This window comes from Chlamydotis macqueenii, chromosome 1, assembly GCF_036417535.1.
Source record: "Chlamydotis macqueenii isolate bChlMac1 chromosome 1, bChlMac1.mat, whole genome shotgun sequence".
Classification (NCBI taxonomy): Eukaryota; Metazoa; Chordata; class Aves; order Otidiformes; family Otididae; genus Chlamydotis; species Chlamydotis macqueenii.
The window spans coordinates 187271452-187290842 of NC_141556.1; the positions used below are offsets into that span (position 1 = coordinate 187271452).

The 19391-nt window shown below is 45.0% G+C and overlaps 1 protein-coding gene across 2 annotated transcripts; it reads right to left on the minus strand.

Moving 5' to 3' along the window:
* Window positions 1-1524: 1524 nt before the first annotated feature.
* LOC104474666 (fibrinogen-like protein 1) lies at window positions 1525-13196 on the minus strand. 2 transcript variants are annotated; one of them, XM_086771917.1, is made up of 9 exons: window positions 13105-13196; window positions 12754-12812; window positions 11385-11469; window positions 9835-10045; window positions 8589-8748; window positions 5639-5736; window positions 5470-5558; window positions 3910-4100; window positions 1525-2904 (listed from the first exon to the last, which is right to left on the minus strand). In XM_086771917.1, exons 3-9 carry the CDS (start codon window positions 11451-11453, stop codon window positions 2715-2717), a joined length of 1008 nt encoding a protein of 335 aa, XP_086628043.1. In that variant the 5' UTR covers window positions 11454-11469; window positions 12754-12812; window positions 13105-13196; the 3' UTR covers window positions 1525-2714. The 2 variants fall into 2 exon arrangements, with proteins under 2 accessions (XP_086628043.1, XP_086628042.1); XM_086771916.1 differs by lacking the exon at window positions 13105-13196 and adding an exon at window positions 12998-13083.
* Between the last annotated feature and the right edge of the window lie 6195 nt (window positions 13197-19391).

Sequence of the window (19391 nt, forward strand, 5' to 3'; positions counted from 1 at the left end):
TTGCCCTGAAGCAGTGCTCTGTCAGCATTGGAGCTACAGTATCTTATTTACAGCTTTGGTGAGCCTCTCCGCACAGGAGACCCTGGAGAAACAGGAGATCAAATGTACAGCACAGCCACGTGCAGCAGGAGTTTCCCCGGCCTTCATCGGCGGGAGTGATCTGAGCATGGCAGTAGCCCTCAGATCAAATAAGTGCTCTGCTGGTGGCGTTTTACCCTGTTTATTAAGATAAAGAGAGTTCTGAAACACTTCCTGGGGTTTGCTGTGGGAGTTGCAGGGTCCTGCAGAAAGCTGTGTGACCCCTGTATCTCCGAGGGGCTTCTGTGGGCTGCAGGAGGGCAGAGGAGGGGGAGCCTTGCTCTAAGCCAGGTGCTGCTTCCTACAGCCTTGTTTCAGTGTTGGGCTGCATTCAGAACAGCTGCTGTAATGCATTAGATGATGGACTTACGTACATCTTACACCTAAGACACCTTCCCTTCCAGCTTGTCAGATCTTGGCCCCTTTTTCTTTCAGAGAGAGGGGAAAAAAATGTTAGGTTATGGATACTGGCTGAAGGCAGCCCAACTATAATGCCTGCCCCTCTATATCAACACAGTGTGAAACAGGCTCCGTACTCTGGACTTCCACATCGCTCACCGCTTGCTCACTGGGGAACTGGACTGGGTAGCAGTTGTCTAACAGCCCTGTTGACTTTGTCTCCTGCTTGGTACTCCATTATCAGATGGGTTGCTGGCTGCTCAATGAACTGTCAAACCACTGGTATTGTCCCTGTGGTGCTGTAGTTCATTTCCCACATGCAGAGTTGAGTATCAGCAGTCTGTAAACCTTGCTTCCCTAGCCCACTCCTGAAAATGGGCTTTAGCATCATCTGCCAGAAGACATTAACTTCTTTCACTCACATTCCTCTGTGTCTTTGGCTGAGACAAAAATTGTCCTTGCTGCCCTCAGCACTGCATCAGTGGTTATAATGTGCACAGTGATTCCTTATGTTCCCAACGTGCAGTTACAATACGTCACTAAGATTTTACCATTGTGAAATACAGAAGTAGTAATCAGAAAGGAAAGAGTAAGTACTGGTTGTTTACACTCCTTTCTTCTCAAGGGCAAACTCGTTTCAGAGGTGTAGGTGCAAGTTTCGTTCCAAGTGGGTACGTGCCAAGGCCTGGGAAGAGGGCAGCAGTGCAGTCTTGCTCGGGCACAGGCTTTAGGAGCACGGCTACCTGGAGTGCTGGCCCATTGCACGCCGGTGCTCACGTTTGCAATCACTGGGATGTCTAGGAAGAGGTGAGAACAGGGTTTACCTCTTACAAAGCAGAGGTTCACATATCTCTGCATTGTCTCCAGGACAGTTTGAGCCATGGAAATTAAATTCACCTCGCAGACCCTCTAAACTACCCAGGGAAGCAGGTGTAAAAGCACCAAAGCCAACATCAAAAGAATAAAATTCTTGTATTACAGGCTTTCTCAAGATTTTCATCCATATCTCTGTTCAAGTTCCTGCTGTTGAAAACAAAATACAAAGTGTTAAGTCCTACTCAGGTGAGTTTATTTCACACTTTATGGATATATAATACATATTACAATATGTATGGATCTAAAGGGAAATAAATGGAAAAGAACTACCAGTTTTAAAATGATTGTAATTCAGAAAAATATAGGCTCATTCTGCAACATGGTAGTTAAATGATTTGCATCAAGCTGTTATTACTGTTCATTTCTAACTGTTGTTATTAACAACTTGTGGAAAATAAATTTTCAGTATTCAATTTCTTTCAGTCGTTTGTGTTGCTCTTTCATTTCACTCCAGCGAGACAATGAAAGCAGTGTGCCTTGTGGTGCAATCACTTTCCGCTTTCTGATTCCCATTCACTAACTCAAAGTCATCTGGTAAATTACACGAGAAGATACAAATGAATCATTTTTGCATTTTATGAACTCCTAAGAATACCTGTGCTCATCTTAAATTTAGTAAAATCTGCCTATTTTTAATCTGGGACTTAAGTTTGCCTGGCAGTGTTGTCTCTGCATTAATGTGTCATAGTGCGCTATAGAAATGGATCTGCAGCGGGAAGCTGTTGGCAACAAAACCCAGTGTCCACATTGTCCATGTGGTGGGAGTTTTCTTTAAAGTAGCCTTAGTCTGGATGCACATTAGCAGTTGGAGCACGTCCATCCACTGGTTTGGTTTCACACATTCCAAGAGCATTCTGCAAATAAGCGTGGCAATTGGGGACCATAGGGAGACTTGCTTAAAAACATCCTCCCGATCCAGAACAAAGCACTAACGAAGGCACACCAGTGAAGTCCCGTTCCCCATCACCTTGTTATTTCTATTCTTATGTTCTCGCAACTGAAGCACTGGTGGTTAAAATCAAGATGAGAAAGATTTGGCCCTTGAAGAGTATAGATAGCTAGAAGAAGATGATCATTCAAGGTCCAGAGAGCTTTTCATAAACACTCTCCAATGAAGTCCTGAAAACTGATGAAGAAGAAAATTGTGGTTATTCCATGACTGAGATCCATATGTTTTCCATTAAATAGTTGGCTGGCTGTGCTCAAACAACTTGCAATGTTAGCGTCAGCTAGTAGAAACATGTGCGACTCCAGTTATCGCAGCGCAGGTTTGGCGATTGACAGCAGCGGGGGGGGGGCTAGCTATTAACGTATACCATTATTTTCAGCCTGTATTTTTTTTCTTTCCAAAGCAGCACTTTTCAGCTGCCCTGACTGTTCTCACCATCTCCACTCTCGCTGTCAACAAAGAACGGAGCCCTGATTTTCATGGCCGAGTATTTTAGGGAGTACCACATTCCATGCCACGTAGACCAAACCAGGCCGTTGTCATGGGATCCATTGTACCTCCCTTTTCTGTAGTAGTGTCCATTGAGGTTTACGGCATGGCACCTTGTAACGATGTAGGAGAGGGAAAAAAGGAGATTAAGTTTAGCGTGGGAAGATATTGCATCATTACAGTGAAGTACAATTTTCACACAAATACATTTAGAAATACCGGGGCAGGATTCATTGACAGGTTCAGACACCTAGGTATATCTATCTGTACTGATCAAAAGTTATCTAAAGTCCTACAGTAGCCTATGGAGAGCTGGTTAATGCATTTAATGGAACCCAGAGAAGTATGTGGGTTATCGTAAAGTAGACACCTACGGTGGTCAGATAATTCAACCTGTTGACTCATTCAAGTCTATTGACTAGGGACATGATTCACTTGCCTAAATGGAGGGGTGCAGTGCCACTTGGTAGGCTCTAGCTCAAATGTAGGCAGCTACATATTGACATCTAAAAATGCAGATGTCTTTTAATCGAGGTAAATCCTACTATTGATGTACATTTTTGTAGCTCCATTGATTTCAATTTGTATAGGATGAGGGCCTGGTCAAAGAAGAGGTTCATCCTGCACTAAAGCAGAGAAAAACTGGGCGCAGTGTGTCCATGCTCCCAGGGCTGGCAAACCCCCTGTTGATGTGCGGGGTATGCCTATCAAACATACCATCAGGACTTTTAAGGGGTAGCTCACTCCCTAGACATGCTCCACAACAGAGAAATGTCCTTTGAACACACTTCACCTTGCAGTGGCTACAATTGTTTTCTTTCCTGGGATATAGCCCAAGGCACTTGAAGGAATTTTAATCGGGCTCTTTTCCTTCCAAGTCATTCCCCCCTATGCATTTATTCTGATCCATTTTCTTAAAATGAATGCAACTTACCTGCTTTGAAAGGAAAGCAGATTGCTTTCCTTTGAGGATCTGTAGGTATGAACACCTTAGATTTGGCTGTGTGAGGTGGCAAATGCGCACAACAACCTCCAGCTGCCGTAAGGCAGGCAAGTCCTCTCGGCTGTGCAGCCACCCACACCCTATGCATCTGAGAGGAATCAACCGTTTCCCATACCTGTTAAACCACCAACCGCCCTTGTTCTCTGAGGCACAGTTGCCTGCCAGGAATCGATCGTGATCCTTGTCAGATGTGGTGAACTGCATCCCTCTGTGAGAGGCTGACCACTGATCTTCAAAATTGCTCCCACCAGACAGAGCGTCGCCAGCGTTGCCAGAATAGGTGCCAAACCATAGCCTGTAATTGTCCTGCAGGAATATGTGAAACGTCTTTGGTATCAGCTCTTTCTGCCCTTCTTCCCATTTTTGAGAACAAATATGCTCTGGCCATTGTATCCACTGTCAAAGGTACGACTGTTGACTTTTGGCCCCATGCTTTAAAGATCCTAGTGTAGTTCAATGTGGGATTTAAACTCCAGAAGGGATTGCTAATTACTGCTGCTACAAAGGGCTTCAGGCTTTATTGTCCATTTGATACACCATACAACAACCTGGAAGGCTCTTCCTAGCTCATCAAGAACAACTTGGCAGGAAATTGTGCCAAGTAGTTGCCTTCATAAACTGATCTGTTGTTCAGCTAGAATAACTCCTTAGGAATTTTGCTCTTCCAAGAACTAGAAGCCATCTGATTTCTAGATCAATGGTCCTGTCCTGGTAGGAATACTTAGAAGAATAGTTCCATTGTGCAAGGCTAACACATCTAAGAGACATTTGATATAAGATGGATGATTACTTTTGTGGTGTGGGCTTTTTCCTGTAATCATATTCCAGTTTTGTTTGTGAAAAAATAACACTAAAGTATTAGAATGAAGCTGTTCAAACTTTTCTTAAGAAAACCCTAATTGCAAACTGAACATAATGTGTACATTTCTGGAGCGATGATGGAGTTGGAGCTAGGACTGGTCCATGCAATGGAACTCATGTCCTTGGGTATTCAGGCTACTTACATGTGATGTTCAGAAAGGCAAGCCTGCAAAGAACAGTACCTGCATTGAGCAGGAGGCCATCTAAAGCTAGAATGCAAACATGAAAATATGTGGATTTTCTGTCCTTGGGCTTTGACTACTAAGTGTAGTGCTACGGGTACCCCTCTTCAAGAGAGGAACTTACAACTGCTCTTTCAAAGCTTTGATTAGAGTTCAGTGCTTAAAATAGTAGAGCGGGCTTGTTCTCGTGGTTGTCTATTATGTGACAGGCTGAAACACTCTCCTACAAAGTAGAACAGGGTTCAGCTTGCTTGCAGAGGTTCAAACCCTTATCTCCTCTCTCATGGAAGACTCTCTTAACTGTGAGGCCAGAGGCAAATGCACACAGGAACCTGTGTGCCCTGCAGCAGAGCGCTGCCCTCTGTGCACTGGCAGAGTTAGCAAGGGAACACGTGTGATCCTGTCACCTAGTGACTTGGGCACTCAGCGGTTGTGAGGAAGAAGTCCCAGGCTTATGTCCCTGGTCCCAGGGCTGTTTGTCAGTCAGCCAAATCAGGAATCCCAGGGAACCAGAGCAGGTAAGTTTTGCAGAGCTGTAATTACAGCCCTGATACTGAAGTCTGATGCTGCACATGCAGATGCCTCTCCCTCACAGATGAAACAAGCAAATTGACACTTTCTCAATTTCTTACCTGCTCGTTCGCAAGCTGGAAATTTTCATAGATTGCATAACGTCTTTCCCCATGCCAGTCCATCAGGTCAATCTTTAATGAGCTCTCTCCTAAACACAAAATGGTGTCCAGTTAAATGAACTATCTCGTGTGAATTGGAAAGAAATCTGTGGAGGGAAAATACTTGCACCTTTAGCAAGCAGGTCATAGATGTGGTCATTGCCCAACCAGTATTCATCATTCTTGCCCTGGAATTTCCCAAATCCTAGTTTGTAATCATCCCATTTCCTGCAGGAAGATAAAATAACAATTTCAGCATGTAAGGGAATTAGACGGTTTGTGAGACTTAGATATGGTAACAAGTAAAACTTCAGCTGTATCTCTAGACAGTGTTTTCTAAAAGTACCTGATTCATTGCAAGCTGAGCTGAGATTTGTCACTCTGCCTTAGAAGTAAAAACAACTCACAGCTTAATTCTGCACCTGCTAAACCTGTGCACACACATACGTTGGGATCAAACCTTCTTCAGTGCTTGCAGAATGAGGTTGTCGCTTAGATGGGAGGGGAAAGCAGCAGCTCTCATATTGGTCTTCAGCAATGCATCTGGCATTGTTCTTCAGAAAGTCATAATTCAAATGCACTCCTGGCTGGAAATTAAGGTTGCAGTCTAAAATATGCTGCCATCTTGGATGTATGACGTGATATGATGAAGAATCAGAAACTTAATAGAGGCTTCAGAGAAAAGCTTCCAGATGAAGTTAAAAGGAAAATACCTGGTTCTGCTTTGTGCTCCTGTTCCATTCAATTCTATTTTTTGATTCATTGACCACCATCTCTACTTTTTCATAGGATTACTCTTTGGATGTGGATATTCAAAGATATACACTTATTTTTCATCAGGATTCCTTGGCTTTGTCTTTCTGAGAGAAATCTCCTGCTGTTGCTTTCTTCTCATCATTTCATTCTCTTAAAATCTCATCTGTTATTTACGTATTATCTTTGATATTCACATCTACTTCCTGTGTATCATCATTTCCAGTTTTATGAACCCCGTGTTTATCCCCTCTCTCATGTTGTTATTGGGGATATTAATTCTGCCTGACCTACATATTAATCAATACTTCTTTTAAGGATGTTTTTCATTCATCTATGCTGAGAGCTGAACTACCATGGCTAGATAGCTACCATTCTCGGGGCAAGCCATCTTAGAGCCAATTGAGGTAGCTTTGCAATGGAAATAGACTGCATGCACTGTAAGAGACACTAGATGTGCCCTGAAATTATGTGTGCTGTGATAGTGAATTAATCTGCATGGGGATGTTTCTTCTTTACTGTGCTACCAGAGGATCTCTCCTCCTGGAGATTTCCAAGTGAAAGTCAACTCTCTGGGATTTTGCATAGCGAAAGGACAATCTGGACCAGTGATTTGGCATCTTTCTGAATGATCTGAATAAGGAAATAAATGTTACAACGTGCTGAACATTATTTTTGATATGAGAAAAGATAATGTGCTCAACAGGTCTCAATCTATGTGCTAGCGGCACATACATGCCAATGTGGAGCCTTTGACAGTCTCCAATAATGATAAAACGAATATAGAATCATAGAATCATAGAATGGTTAGGGTTGGAAGGGACCTTCAAAGGTCATCTAGTCCAACCACCCTGCAAGGAGCAGGGACATCCCTGACTAGATCAGGTTGCTCAGAGCCTCATCCAGCCTGGCCTTGAACGTTTCCAGGGGTGGGGCCTCCACCACCTTTCTGGGCAACCTGTTCCAGTGTTCTATAACTCGCATTGTAAAAATTTTTTCCTAATTTCTAATCTAAATCTACCTCCCTCTATTTTAAAACCATTACCTCTCGTCCTATTGCAGCAGGCCCTACTAAACAGCCTTTCCCCATCTTTCTTGTAGGCCCCCTTGAGGTACTGGAAGACCGCTATAAGGTCTCCCCGGAGCCTCCTCTTCTCCAGGCTGAACAGTCCCAACTCTCTCAGCCTGTCCTCATAAGAGAGGTGCTCCAGCCCTTTTATCATCTTTGTGGCCCTCCTCTGCACCTTCTCCAACTGGTCCATGTCCTTCTTGTGTTGGGGGCTCCAGAACTGGACACAGTACTCCAGGTGGGGTCTCACCAGCGAAGAGTAGAGGGGGAGAATCACCTCCCTCGACCTGCTGGCCACGCTCCTCTTGATGCAGCCCAGGATGCGGTTGGCCTTCTGGGCCGCAAGGGCGCATTGCCTGCTCATGTTAAGCTTCTCACCCACCAGCACTCCCAAGTCCTTCTCCTGAGGGCTGCTCTCAATCCATTCCCCGCCCAGCCTGTATTTGTGCCTGGGATTGCCATGACCCAGGTACAGGACCTTGCACTTGGCCTGGTTGAACTTCATGAGGTTGGCACGGGCCCACCTCTCCAGCCTGTCAAGGTCCCTCTGGATGGCATCCCTCCCTTCCAGCATGTCGACGGCACCACACAACTTGGTGTCGTCGGCAAACTTGCTGAGGGTGCACTCTATCCCACTGTCCATGTCGCCGACAAAGATGTTGAACAGGGCTGGGCCCAGCATGGACCCCTGAGGGACGCCACTCATGACCAGTCTCCACATGGACATTGAGCCGCTGACCACCACTCTCTGAGTGCGGCCATCCGGCCAACTCCTTATCCACCGAGTGGTCCGTCCATCAAACCCATGTATCTCTAGTTTAGAGAGAAGGATGTCATGCGGGACAGTGTCAAAAGCTTTGCACAAGTCCAGGTAGATTATGTCAGTTGCTCGTCCCTTGTCCACCGATGCCGTCACCCCGTCATAGAAGGCCACCAAATTGGTCAGGCACGATCTGCTCTTGGTGAAGCCATGTTGGCTGTCACCAACCACCTCCTTGCTCTCCATGTGCCTTATGCACACCTATACACATTCAAATGCAGAGCAGCCATGCATAAGGTGTTTTAGGTCCATTTTGAAAATGGCCTCCTGCTACCAATACACACCACCAGATTGTCCTAATGCAGAGAGTTAAAATCGCTAAAGAATAGTCTTGCATACTCTGTTTCTCAAATGTTGGGGTTTGCCCAGCAGCAGGACTTGGGGCGGGAGCTGGAGGCCTGACTGCAAGCCCTGTTGATGCAACCATGACGCACCCACCTGTTGAAATTCTCCTTGCCATTACTCCGCCGCTGAATGACAGTCCACCCTCCGCCATCAGACATGTCACAGTATGCCAGGAAAGGCTCTCGGTCTGCTCTGGGCCTGATCCGGTAGTAGCCAGTTTTGGTCTTCTTTCGATTATAGACTGCGGAGCAATCTAGGCAGAAACGAGGAGAGGAAGAAAGCAAAGGGTATGTGCAGCCAAGAGAAGACATTGCTGAGAAGCTACATGGGACAAGGACGCTCAGGCAGCAGGTGTATAGCTCTGCAAGCCCCACAAAGCCACAGCAAGTGGTTCAGTAACGTACTAGCAATGCTTGTTTGCACACTGCTGATGTAGAGCAGCAAGGCTTGATAGCCTTTACAGCCATGCCCTCTCAGGGACTAATTCCAAAATCTTTGGTGAGATCCAGGATGGCTGCAACTCAGGCTGGGACTATAGCACAGGAGTGATGCAAGACCAGGGCTGGATCTGTCAGCAAGGTCATTTGCAGGGAAGCTAATTTCTGTGTGGAAGGTAACCTCAGCTCTACTTCACATTGGATGAAGGCCCAAAATTTCTAAAACAGAAGGCTAGTTCCTGTGACCAGCTTTACCAGGGCTGTATCAGGAGAGTGCCTTTCAGGACCTCGGTGTTTCATACTTTCAATGTAATGTTCATGAAAGAGGAAATCTTGGCCACAGGCCACAATTCCAGTTATGAACATGTTCTCAAAGTGACACCAAGGAACAGGGTATGCACAGCTGCTACTGTGCCGCAGAAGTGATGGAGGAGCCAAAGAACAGGGAGGCTGGACTCCTCCAAACAGGTTTCAGTGCCTGCAGCTGAGCCAGGTGGGCTCCCATAAGTCACCCAGGGAAAACAAGCTCTTCAAGAGTAAGACCGGTCTCTTCCTAAAGAAGATGTCTAAAATAGGTCTCATGGAAAACAGCTGAGAAGTGCTTGTTCCTCTCTGCACCAGAGTCCCAAGTGAGAAGCTGAGCTGCAGGTGTCTGTGTTGTACCTGAGGGGTAGCTGCCTAAAGCTGGGCCAGCTGACTCCAGTCTCAGGGAATGTCTGCTGGTACCAGGGCCACCAGTCTGCCCTTCTCCTTCCCATGTGTCTGACTGCATTTTAAAACACAATCCACTTTTACAATTCTAAAACTTTTAGCAGAAATAAAATATGACAGATGGGACACTGCAGGAAGAAATAAACATTGTGGCAAGATGAAATCTCCACATACACTACTGCAAACCATACCTTGGTCATAGACTATCAAATTTCCACTGGTTGTGGGTAAAAGCGTCTCATGCTGCACGCTCCTGTTGCCCGAGAACAGCCCACTTTTTGTTCTATGGTAAGTGTTCTCCAGGATGTCCTTCAGTTGCAGTTCATATAAGTAAAGCAAGTCTTGAAGCTGTTTTAACCTTTGTCTTAATTTATTGTTGTCTAGGAGGCAGATGTCTTTTTCCTATGGAGAAAATGAAACAAAGAACCCCACACTTCAGTCAGTGATAAGAACAGAGAGGCAGAGAGAGAAGGAGTATCTGTCTCCTCTTGATCCTAACATGTCACACTGCCTCTGTGGATCAAGACAATTCGATGGTGGGCTTTCTTCAAGATACGTGAATCATGCACAACGTGGGCTGTTGAGTTAAACACAGTGGAAAAGGGTTTTCTACAATGATCTTGCCACTGCTCAGAGCATCCCAGAGTATGATCAGACATGCAGAAAATGATTTTGGATAAAAATAATTCGTCCTGACTCCCATTTAATAAACTCAAAGGGAGTGTTTGCAGACTATGAAACTGCTCAGGGTAGTCAGAGGGGGAAAAACTGGCTCTTTCACTCAGCCAGGCCAAACCAGCAAGGTTCCAGAAACATCTTCCTGTAAAACTGGAAGATAAAAGAGTTGATACTTGGTGCAAATCAGCAGAAAGCGGTGAGCTTACCAGGATCAGTGGAGTAACTTCAGAGCTGCCTTACCATAACCACGATCATCATCTGGCCCACGCTAACTGCGATAAACATTTTCTATCTATCTAGTCTGTGGCTGGTGTTACTCCATTAAAAATATAACAAAGCAGAGCAAGATCTCTTCCAAGACAACCAAGTAAACCTGTGCAATAAGAATCAGTTGCTACTTTTGCTCTGAGCAAACTGGCTTGAGTGATACTAGGTCAGGACCAGCTCTAGGCATAAGCAAAACAAGCAGTTGCCCCAGACAGCAAACTGACGAGCATGCTGAAATGTGGCCTCCCACCTGCCTCTTCCTTCTCCTAGGCCTCTTGGTTTTGCCCCACAGAGGATTTCCAGGCTGGAGGCACACAGGAACCTGCTGCAGACAGCCCCAAGGTCACCAAATTCTCTTTGCCAAGCTCTGTACCTCCCTGGGATAGCCCAAGAGCAATTTGCTCATCAGAAGAGTACAGATTGCCTCAGACTACGCCTACTCCTTCTTGCTTTTTAAATCACAATGAATAAATGAAGGCAGTTTTCCCTGAGGGAATGGAGCAGAGTATTTCTTAGGTGGACATAACTTTTTTTTTTTTTTAAGCGGTTTTTGTTGTTATTTTTAATCCTTAGCAATGTCAGTCCAGCTGTCCAGAGAGCTCCCGATCCTCTAATGCCATGAAAACCCTGACTTACCAAGACAGCAAGAGTGACCTTCCTTTATCTGCAGGCAGACACCTTTTTTGCTCTGATCTTGCAGGCCCACATCCGTTTTGTGGAGGAGCACCTGTCTCTACATGACTGGGGATGATAAGCCATTGAGAGGTTGTACAGACCCTGGCTAAGAGATACACACCGACAACCTGGGTGCAGGTGAGCCAAAGCCGACCAGGAGAAGGAGCAGCAGCAACCAGGGCATCATCATGCTAGTTTCTTATCACCTGAAAAGAAACAATGACAGGCTGCACTGGAGGTTTTTTTAATTCCTCTCACAACTTAATCCCCCTTCCCAATCATATTTAATTCCCCAGGAAATGCTGCAGAATTTGTAAAGGAGGCTGTTTGAAACTACAGGCAGGACAAAATTGGGGAAAAGATGCATGTTAGGGAGCGGCTGAAGCACCAGTGCAGCATGTTGACAGGGGAACCAAGGCTTGGGTCCAAGCTCCTGCTTCCCTGGAAAAACCAGCATGACTCTCCAGCAGCCTCTGCCCCTTCTCCCGAGTGCCCACGCAGACAGGAAGTTACTCAGCAATAACGCCTCTTTGGAGCACTCCTTGCCAAACTGGTGGGCCAAAATCACACAGTCCTTATGCAGTCCAAACTCTGTAACATTTTGCCTGCTGGCTGAGTGAGGACCTCCTTGCTCCATGGAGGGGTCTATCAGGATAGGATTACCTTGGAGGCCAGGGGCAGAAGTCACACATGGGACAGAGCGGGCACGGGATAGTTTTTGCTTGGATTTCAGTGGAAGAGATCTCTGCTGCCGACCTGCCCCACCGCACAGATGGATCTCTGGTTGGAGAGTCTCAGCTAGAAAAAACACTAAGCGACCACCACTGGGAACATGCAGCTGAATGAGAGCAAACAGTGCAAATTGTTCAGTGTGCTTGCATAGTGCTTTAAAAAAAAAAGAAAACATAAAGAACTAAAAAAATCCAAAAAATAGGCTAAATCCGACTCCCCCGCTTCACATCTGGAAGTGCTGCAGAAACTTGGCTCCCCAGCTTTAAGCTCTCAGCGACATGCTTTGTTTCAGCTACAGCTCTATTAGCATCCCCACAGCGGCTGATGCTAGAGCTGCTTCCAGAGCCGGAAAAGCCGCTGTGGCAGAGGAGCCATCTGCCAAACGGGGTAGGCAGGACGCAAAGCAAGCAGAGAGAGGCAGTGCCCTGTGGAAGTCACCCATAAAAGACATTGCACAGGTGGGTGCTCTGCCACATGGCATTTTTTTAGTTCACAGAGAGAAGAGTTCAGTATTACAGCAGAGGACCCCCCAGCCCATGACCGCTGGTCCTGTTCATTCACACCACCCCACAGCCGTGCCAGGGGCTGCAGAACCAGCGCAGAGGTCAGAATCAGGCCACATCGCATGTGGGTGGAGGCAAAAAGCTAACAGGAAGGACGGGTTTGAGCAATGGTTCCTGAAAACCAGACAGTGCAGACCGGAGGGAAAGAAAGCAACTTCATCTACGCCTTTATCAACACGTATTAAATGCACATACCTGTAACTTGCCTTTCCTTCAGACCTCCTCCTGATAAGATTATCTCCCTTAAAAGTCAACTGCAAAAGAAAGTGATCATAAACCTGGTTGCATTTCTAGAGGCTGAGGAGATTTTCCTTTCCAGATGGCCCACATCAAGGGCGCAGACAAATAACATTTCCAGCACTAGGCAGTTCCACAGAAAAAGACACTTGCAATTCCTCACGTGAAAGAGTTACCCAAACCCCGGGTTATCTGTTGTTACCCAATACTCATCCTGCTGCTTCCCACTGAGGATAAACATCAGTTACGTTTCTGTCAGTGGTGCTCTCCCAAGGAGAGGGGCTCAGCTGGTTGCGCACCGTTACCCACCTTATTTGACCAGGAAGCTCAACCAAGACTGACTTCTTTAAGTGTTTATATGAATCACTCAGACTAATGGTCCCTGTGGGGGTTTTATCTCACGTTTAATACAGCCAGGCTCATTTCAGTAAGTCCTGCAAGGTGGAAATAACAGCTTTTCTGTTCAGCATTCCTTTTGCTGTTTAATCTGGTTTATTTGTAAAAGCACAGCACAGCTGTAACGCCAAAGGAGCTGCAAATGCAAAGCAAGATGCGAACACAGGGGTATTAAGCAAGATTTGCTATTCGACTGAAATCTCAGGAGGATTGCAGTTGTGTAATTCTCCTCTGAGCTGGATGATTAGATTTGCTAGTTAACACAAACAAGGACATTTGTGGAAGAGAGAAAAAAAAAACACCAACCCCAAAACAAACAGATGGGTGCCTCCCTTTGCGTTATGGCTAAGGAATTACAGATTATTTTAAAGAAACAGCAGGGATGTTCCGTTTTACAGGGCTGTGTTCAGAGGAGAGACCGTGGGGACAAAAGACAAGTCATATAAGTCTGTAGTAAACTTTTGCGTTACTCTCCAGGAAAGCAGGACTGTCCAGCTATTACCAAGTACAGTGATGCTGTTTATTTCTTAAAAACTGCATTCCTCTTCTCCCACAAGAACCACTGACCCATTTCACTGCCAAAGGATTATGTAAACAGTGCTTTCCTTCTCACTTGTTCTCTACTCCCAATTTTAGGCTGCTTGTGGAAGCTGTGAAATTAGATGAGTGAAATGTCTCCTCTCCTCCTTAGTGGATACTCAGCCCTTTTTTCTGCTGCTTTGGTCAGCAGCTGCAGCTGACAGCAGGCTGCTCAAGTACCACACTCCTGAGCACAGAGGAGCTGCACGCCATCCTCTGTGGCTTTCACCCACAGCAGCATCTCTTTTTCAGCTGGAGCCAGCCAGCTGGCACTTGAGATGCTGCACACCAATTTATGCTCTTGCCTAGATGGCCAACATCCTCCTTGGCCCGTGAGCACTTCCTGATCCCAGGTGGGATGGGCGACGGGCCCAGGTCTGTGGTGGCAGTGTTGGAGTGACAGCGTGGGCAGCATGGTCAGCCCTGGGGGCTGTCTGCAGGGTGGTACGGCCAGGGAGCATTGGGTCCCATGTCTCTAAATCCCGCTGGTCTCTGGGTAGGAGGGGCAGTGGAGCTGCAGTCCCAGTTGGACTCTCGTGTGTGTGTTATGTGACTGCAATTTGCAGGAGCAGGACTCAAAGTCCAACTCTCCTTCAGGGACCCCCCAAATCCCTCTCAAAGCCAAGACACCTGGAGCTCTCATGTTCTCTCAAGGACTCCACCAGTGTTAGCCTCACTAATGTCTGCATGTGAAAAACCCAGTCAGCTGGAACACGTTTCTCACATACGTACTTCACAATTAACTTATTTTCCCAGGCTAGATGAAGCTCTAGGAATATCTGAAGCACAAGAGAGGGATTGCCGTGAAGCTGAGTTCACGTGAGGTGGGTCTAGCAGGAGGGTGAGTTCATGTACTGCTCCACTGGCCCAGAGCTAAAATAATCAAGTTATCATAAAGAACATGGACACTGTGTGGTCACTGAAGTCCCTAGGCAATGGGACTGGGACTGTAAATACTTTTTTTTTTTCCCCTGGAATATACGTGCTTCACACACATTCTGCAGTGCAAATTCTTGTTTAGTTGCTTGGAAGGAGATAAAATTCTTTCTTCTTAAGATTTTCAGTGATCTTGTCAGCAAATAATAACAGTTTCATTAACTGAAAACCTCGTCACCCTGCTCTCCTCCACCCTCCTTCCAGCAAAAGTATGTAGGTGCTGAATAACAGTCATAAGAAAACTATTATTCACATATTAAATGCACAGCCAGCACAGCAAGAATACAAACTGGTGGATTAACGTGAACAAAGAGGCTCTGGGGCAGCTCTTGATATTCCTACAGTCACAGGGCACTGGGCTCCCCCAGAAAGAACAGCCCAACATAAAGACACGAAGATGACACCAAATGGACCCTAGAGCCCAGTGGAACATCACTGCAGTTGGAACACAGTGGTGGCCTCTCAAAACTCTCCCAAGACCAGTTCATCGTGGCCTCTCAAAACTCTCCCGAAAGACCGGTTCATCGTTGTTTGTTTGTTCTTAAAGGGGTAAAGGAAAAAATGAGGCAGACTGCTTCAGACTCCAAAGGAGGTACAGAGACCTGAGGTTTTTGCAGCAAGAGTTTGACTGCCTAGCTGTGCCCTAGGGAAATTCAGAGTAGTCTAGAGCCAGCTCCAAGCAAAACAGCTAATTTGCACTGAATATAGGTGCTTGATGCATTTACCATTATATTTATACTTTTTATCATGTCTCACCTTCCATGAACATCCTGCTTACTGGGAGAGACCATGGAGCAGGCTCCTTCGCAGGCACTGCAGTTGTGGAGGTAGCAGGGGACTGCAGGCTCTTGGTGTGTGAGCTACTATACATCTTCTGTAAGAATCTGGGCTGCAAGGTTTCTTAAAACAAAGTTAATGTATGAGATCTGAAACAAATGTATACTTAAAAAAAAATTCTATTGATAAAAAGTTTCATCAAAAGTAAGATAAATTTAAAAGACGAAGATGACATCAGCCACCGTAGATTCCATCTACGAAATAACCGAAGCCAGCATAAGCACATTGAAAGTCTGTGGTTTGTTAGCAAGGAGTAACCACAGAATTCTGTGTACAAAGAGGCAGTAATGGTGTCAGACCATGAAATGTGCTAGATCAGAATGTTTTGATAACATTCAAAGAGCAAAGATATAATTCAGTCTAAGTAATGAGTCTGGATGCAGCCTATGAGTATCTAATGGGTTGACACAACAAACGTAGTTAGTTTATAAGTTCCTGAGGGCAAGCACAGGTCCGAGCGGATCTCACTTAGATCAGGAATAACTGTACCAAAGGGAATTTGGAATTATCTGTGTGATTTTCTACCTACCCCGGGTCAGAGAACTCCTCATGTCCAAAGAAGAGCAACGAAGCTGGTGAAGGGTCTGGAGAACAAGTCTTATGAGGGAACTGCGGTTGTTTAGCCTGGAGGCTGAGGGGAGACCTTATTGTTCTCTACAGCTACCTGAAAGGAGGTTGTAGCAAGGTGGGTGTCAGTCTCTTCTCCCAAGTAACTAGTGATAGGACGAGAGGAAATGGCCTCAGGTTGTGCCAGGGGAGATTTAGATTGGATATTAGGAAAAATTTCTTCACTGAAGGGGTAGTCAAGAATTGGAACAGGCTGCCCAGGGAGATGGTTGAGTCACCATCCCTGGAGGTATTTAAAAGATGTGTAGATGTGGTGCTTAGGGGCATGGTTTAGTGACGGACTTGGCAGTGTTAGGTTTATGGTTGTACTCAATGATCTTAAAGGTCTTTTCCAAACTAAATTATTCTATGATTCTAGATCCAAATGTTGAAGCTTTAGGTTTGCTTACACCCCTTTTAGGGCACCTAGATCTTTTTCCAGATCCAGCCCTGACCGACTGTGATTAAGTCACTCCTCATATTTTCTTTCAGAAGATGGACAACTTTGTGGTCCTCAACCCAGGTGTGATGAGGTGCATTTAGACTTTTACTCACATGATGGCTCTTCCCTCTTCCTTCTGGGTTTGTGGTTACAAGAACTGAAGGGCTGAGAGCACATAGGAGCCAAGTAAAGAGCTCAAGTAATATTTCCAACCCAACATCTTTCCTGCTTGTCGATCCAAGGATCTTGTTATCCCTTTTGCCACAGAGCCACATGCCAGCCACCTGTGGCTGGCTACTCCCTACCGCTACCCCAGGATTTTTCAGACTTCCCTGTTTCCATAATACAGTCACAGATGCTCCAAGTCTGACCTGCCATGCTGTTACTCCTTGCACTCAGGATGACTGTGATTCACAACACGAGAAGTTAGTCCAGAAATGCTTGCAAGTTTTTTGGCATGTACACACATGCCCCATGCAGGTGACAGGTGCCTCGCAGTGACAGTCAGTGGGACTATAAGTAGACCAAGGATTTATTTTTAAAGGTGCTGCATGGTCCTTCAGGTACCAAGGGCTGAAAAGCACCACACTGAGGTCCTTTGTTCTGGTTGACAGTGGATGTATAGAAAGGCACGTTGCTCACTCTCCTGCACTTACCAGATGTTACAATTTGCGCAGTGCTAGGCAGCCGTTCTTCGACCACTTTTCCAACCTCTGTGTCAGCTGCAAGCTCCATCACTTGGGATTTTATACAAGGCATGGTTTAAAACAAAACAACACAACGTTAAACAGCGTAAGACAACACCCAGTCCCTGCAGAACCTCTCTGGAAAGGAATTTCTTAAGGATGGCTCTCCTTTTAGTTATTTTAAGATTAGTGTGCTTGGTTTTCACCAATGTGAACCAGATTGAGTTTATATTCGTCTACCTTTTAATCAAACGTGATTTGCTAGCCAGACAGTTGCTTACAGAAGCAACAAAAGACATTTATCAGTAAAACTTGTAATCTTGTTTTAGAATTATAAATTAGTGTGACAAGAATTATTTTCTCTAACCCTATGTTGATTTGCACTAATTATTATTATTAGTAGTATTAGTATCACTAAGCTTCTTTAATATTTTATTAGTTAAACCCTCTACCTACTCTGCTCTCATTTCTTCTGGGAGCAAAGCCAAGCTGACAGAGCATCAGGTCATCTGATCTACCTGCTTTTAATATTGGCAGAGAATTGATTTTTTTTTCCCCATTTATATCCGTATTTCTGCTATCTCAATAAAAATGAAATTCTTTTTCTTGGCCGTCTCTCTTAAGAGTATGACATACATATGAGCCCTACCTACTGATTTTAAAATCTGTCAAGTTAAGAGATTCTGTTTACCACCCTCTCTGTTATTTTTGGAATGTAAAGTATGTCATCATCGCTCTGAGATATGCATACTTCATCCTGGTCTCTACCCAGTATGTAACTGGATTCCTTAGTGAATATTTCAATCTGCTCTGCGTTTTGTTGACAATTCTGCTATTGTACACTGATGAATAATTGACAAGGGATCAGAACCGGATTCTGAGCGATTTTAAAAGTCAGTATCATGAGTTAACCAGCAAAATATAATGAAAATTGTTTACAAGTCTTGAATTAAAAAAAAAAACAACAAATATTTTCAATGCATCCTTTTTATTTTTAGCTTTATGAACTTTGGGTCTTGTTCCTACGCTTTTCTCCAACAGCTGAGAGCTAGAAGTTTTATTTTATTAATTAAAAAAAAAAAAAAGTGGTGCTTTTATTTTAGCCGTCTGACTCCAGAAGTTAAGGTTTTAAGAAAATAAATCAACCACCAGGAAACTCATGATGACGCATGAGAGCTGGCAAATCTCCTACAGCATCAGCAATGCTCTAAGATTAGCAACACTGAAAGGAACAGCTACAGTGTTATCACTGGCAATGCGGTGTCTACCTATTTGATGAAAAATGGGAAGAACTGTTTTTCTTTTTTAAGCGCATCTGCAACCTCTAGCAAGCTAGTTCATTTACAGCCCTAGCATTCAGTCTGAGTGCCAAACTGGAAGGCTCTTAGCGTCCAGCCCCTCTTTTGACTGGTTGTTACAGGTTGTTCTGTGAAAAGTCCACTCCAACACCCAAACTGCCAGCACAGCTTGGTGCTTTCAGAGCCCGGTATAGAGGAAACTGGACTCCTGAATTTTAACATGCTTCTCCAATATGACCCTCCCTGTGAAGGTGCTCCACAGGTATAACCTCCTGCTGAGAACAACTCACAGGATACCCACATAGTCCACAGGATCAAGCCTGTACTAAATAACCTGCACATGTAAACATTTTTTTCAGAACTAAGAACAAATTAATACAATGTTTCTTCTCATCATCCAGCGTAGTTTCCATCCATGTTTAGCTGCTTCTCAAATACATAATTATCTGCATATACCAAACATATATACCAATATACCAAACATATAAAGGGGGCCTACAGGAAAGACGGGGAGAAACTCTTCAGTAGGGCCTGTTGTGACAGAACAAGCAGTAATGGTTTTAAAATAGAGGGAGGGAGATTCAGATTAGACATTAGGAATTTTTTTTTTTACAATGAGGGTGATGGAACACTGGAACAGGTGGCCCAGAGAGGTGGTGGATGTCCCAACCCTGGAAACATTCAAGGCCAAGTTGGATGAGGCTCTGAGCAACCTGATCTAGTTGGAGATGTCCCTGCTCCTTGCAGGGGGGTTGGACTAGATGACCTTTGAAGGTCCCTTCCAACCCAAACCATTCTATGATTCTATGATATTTA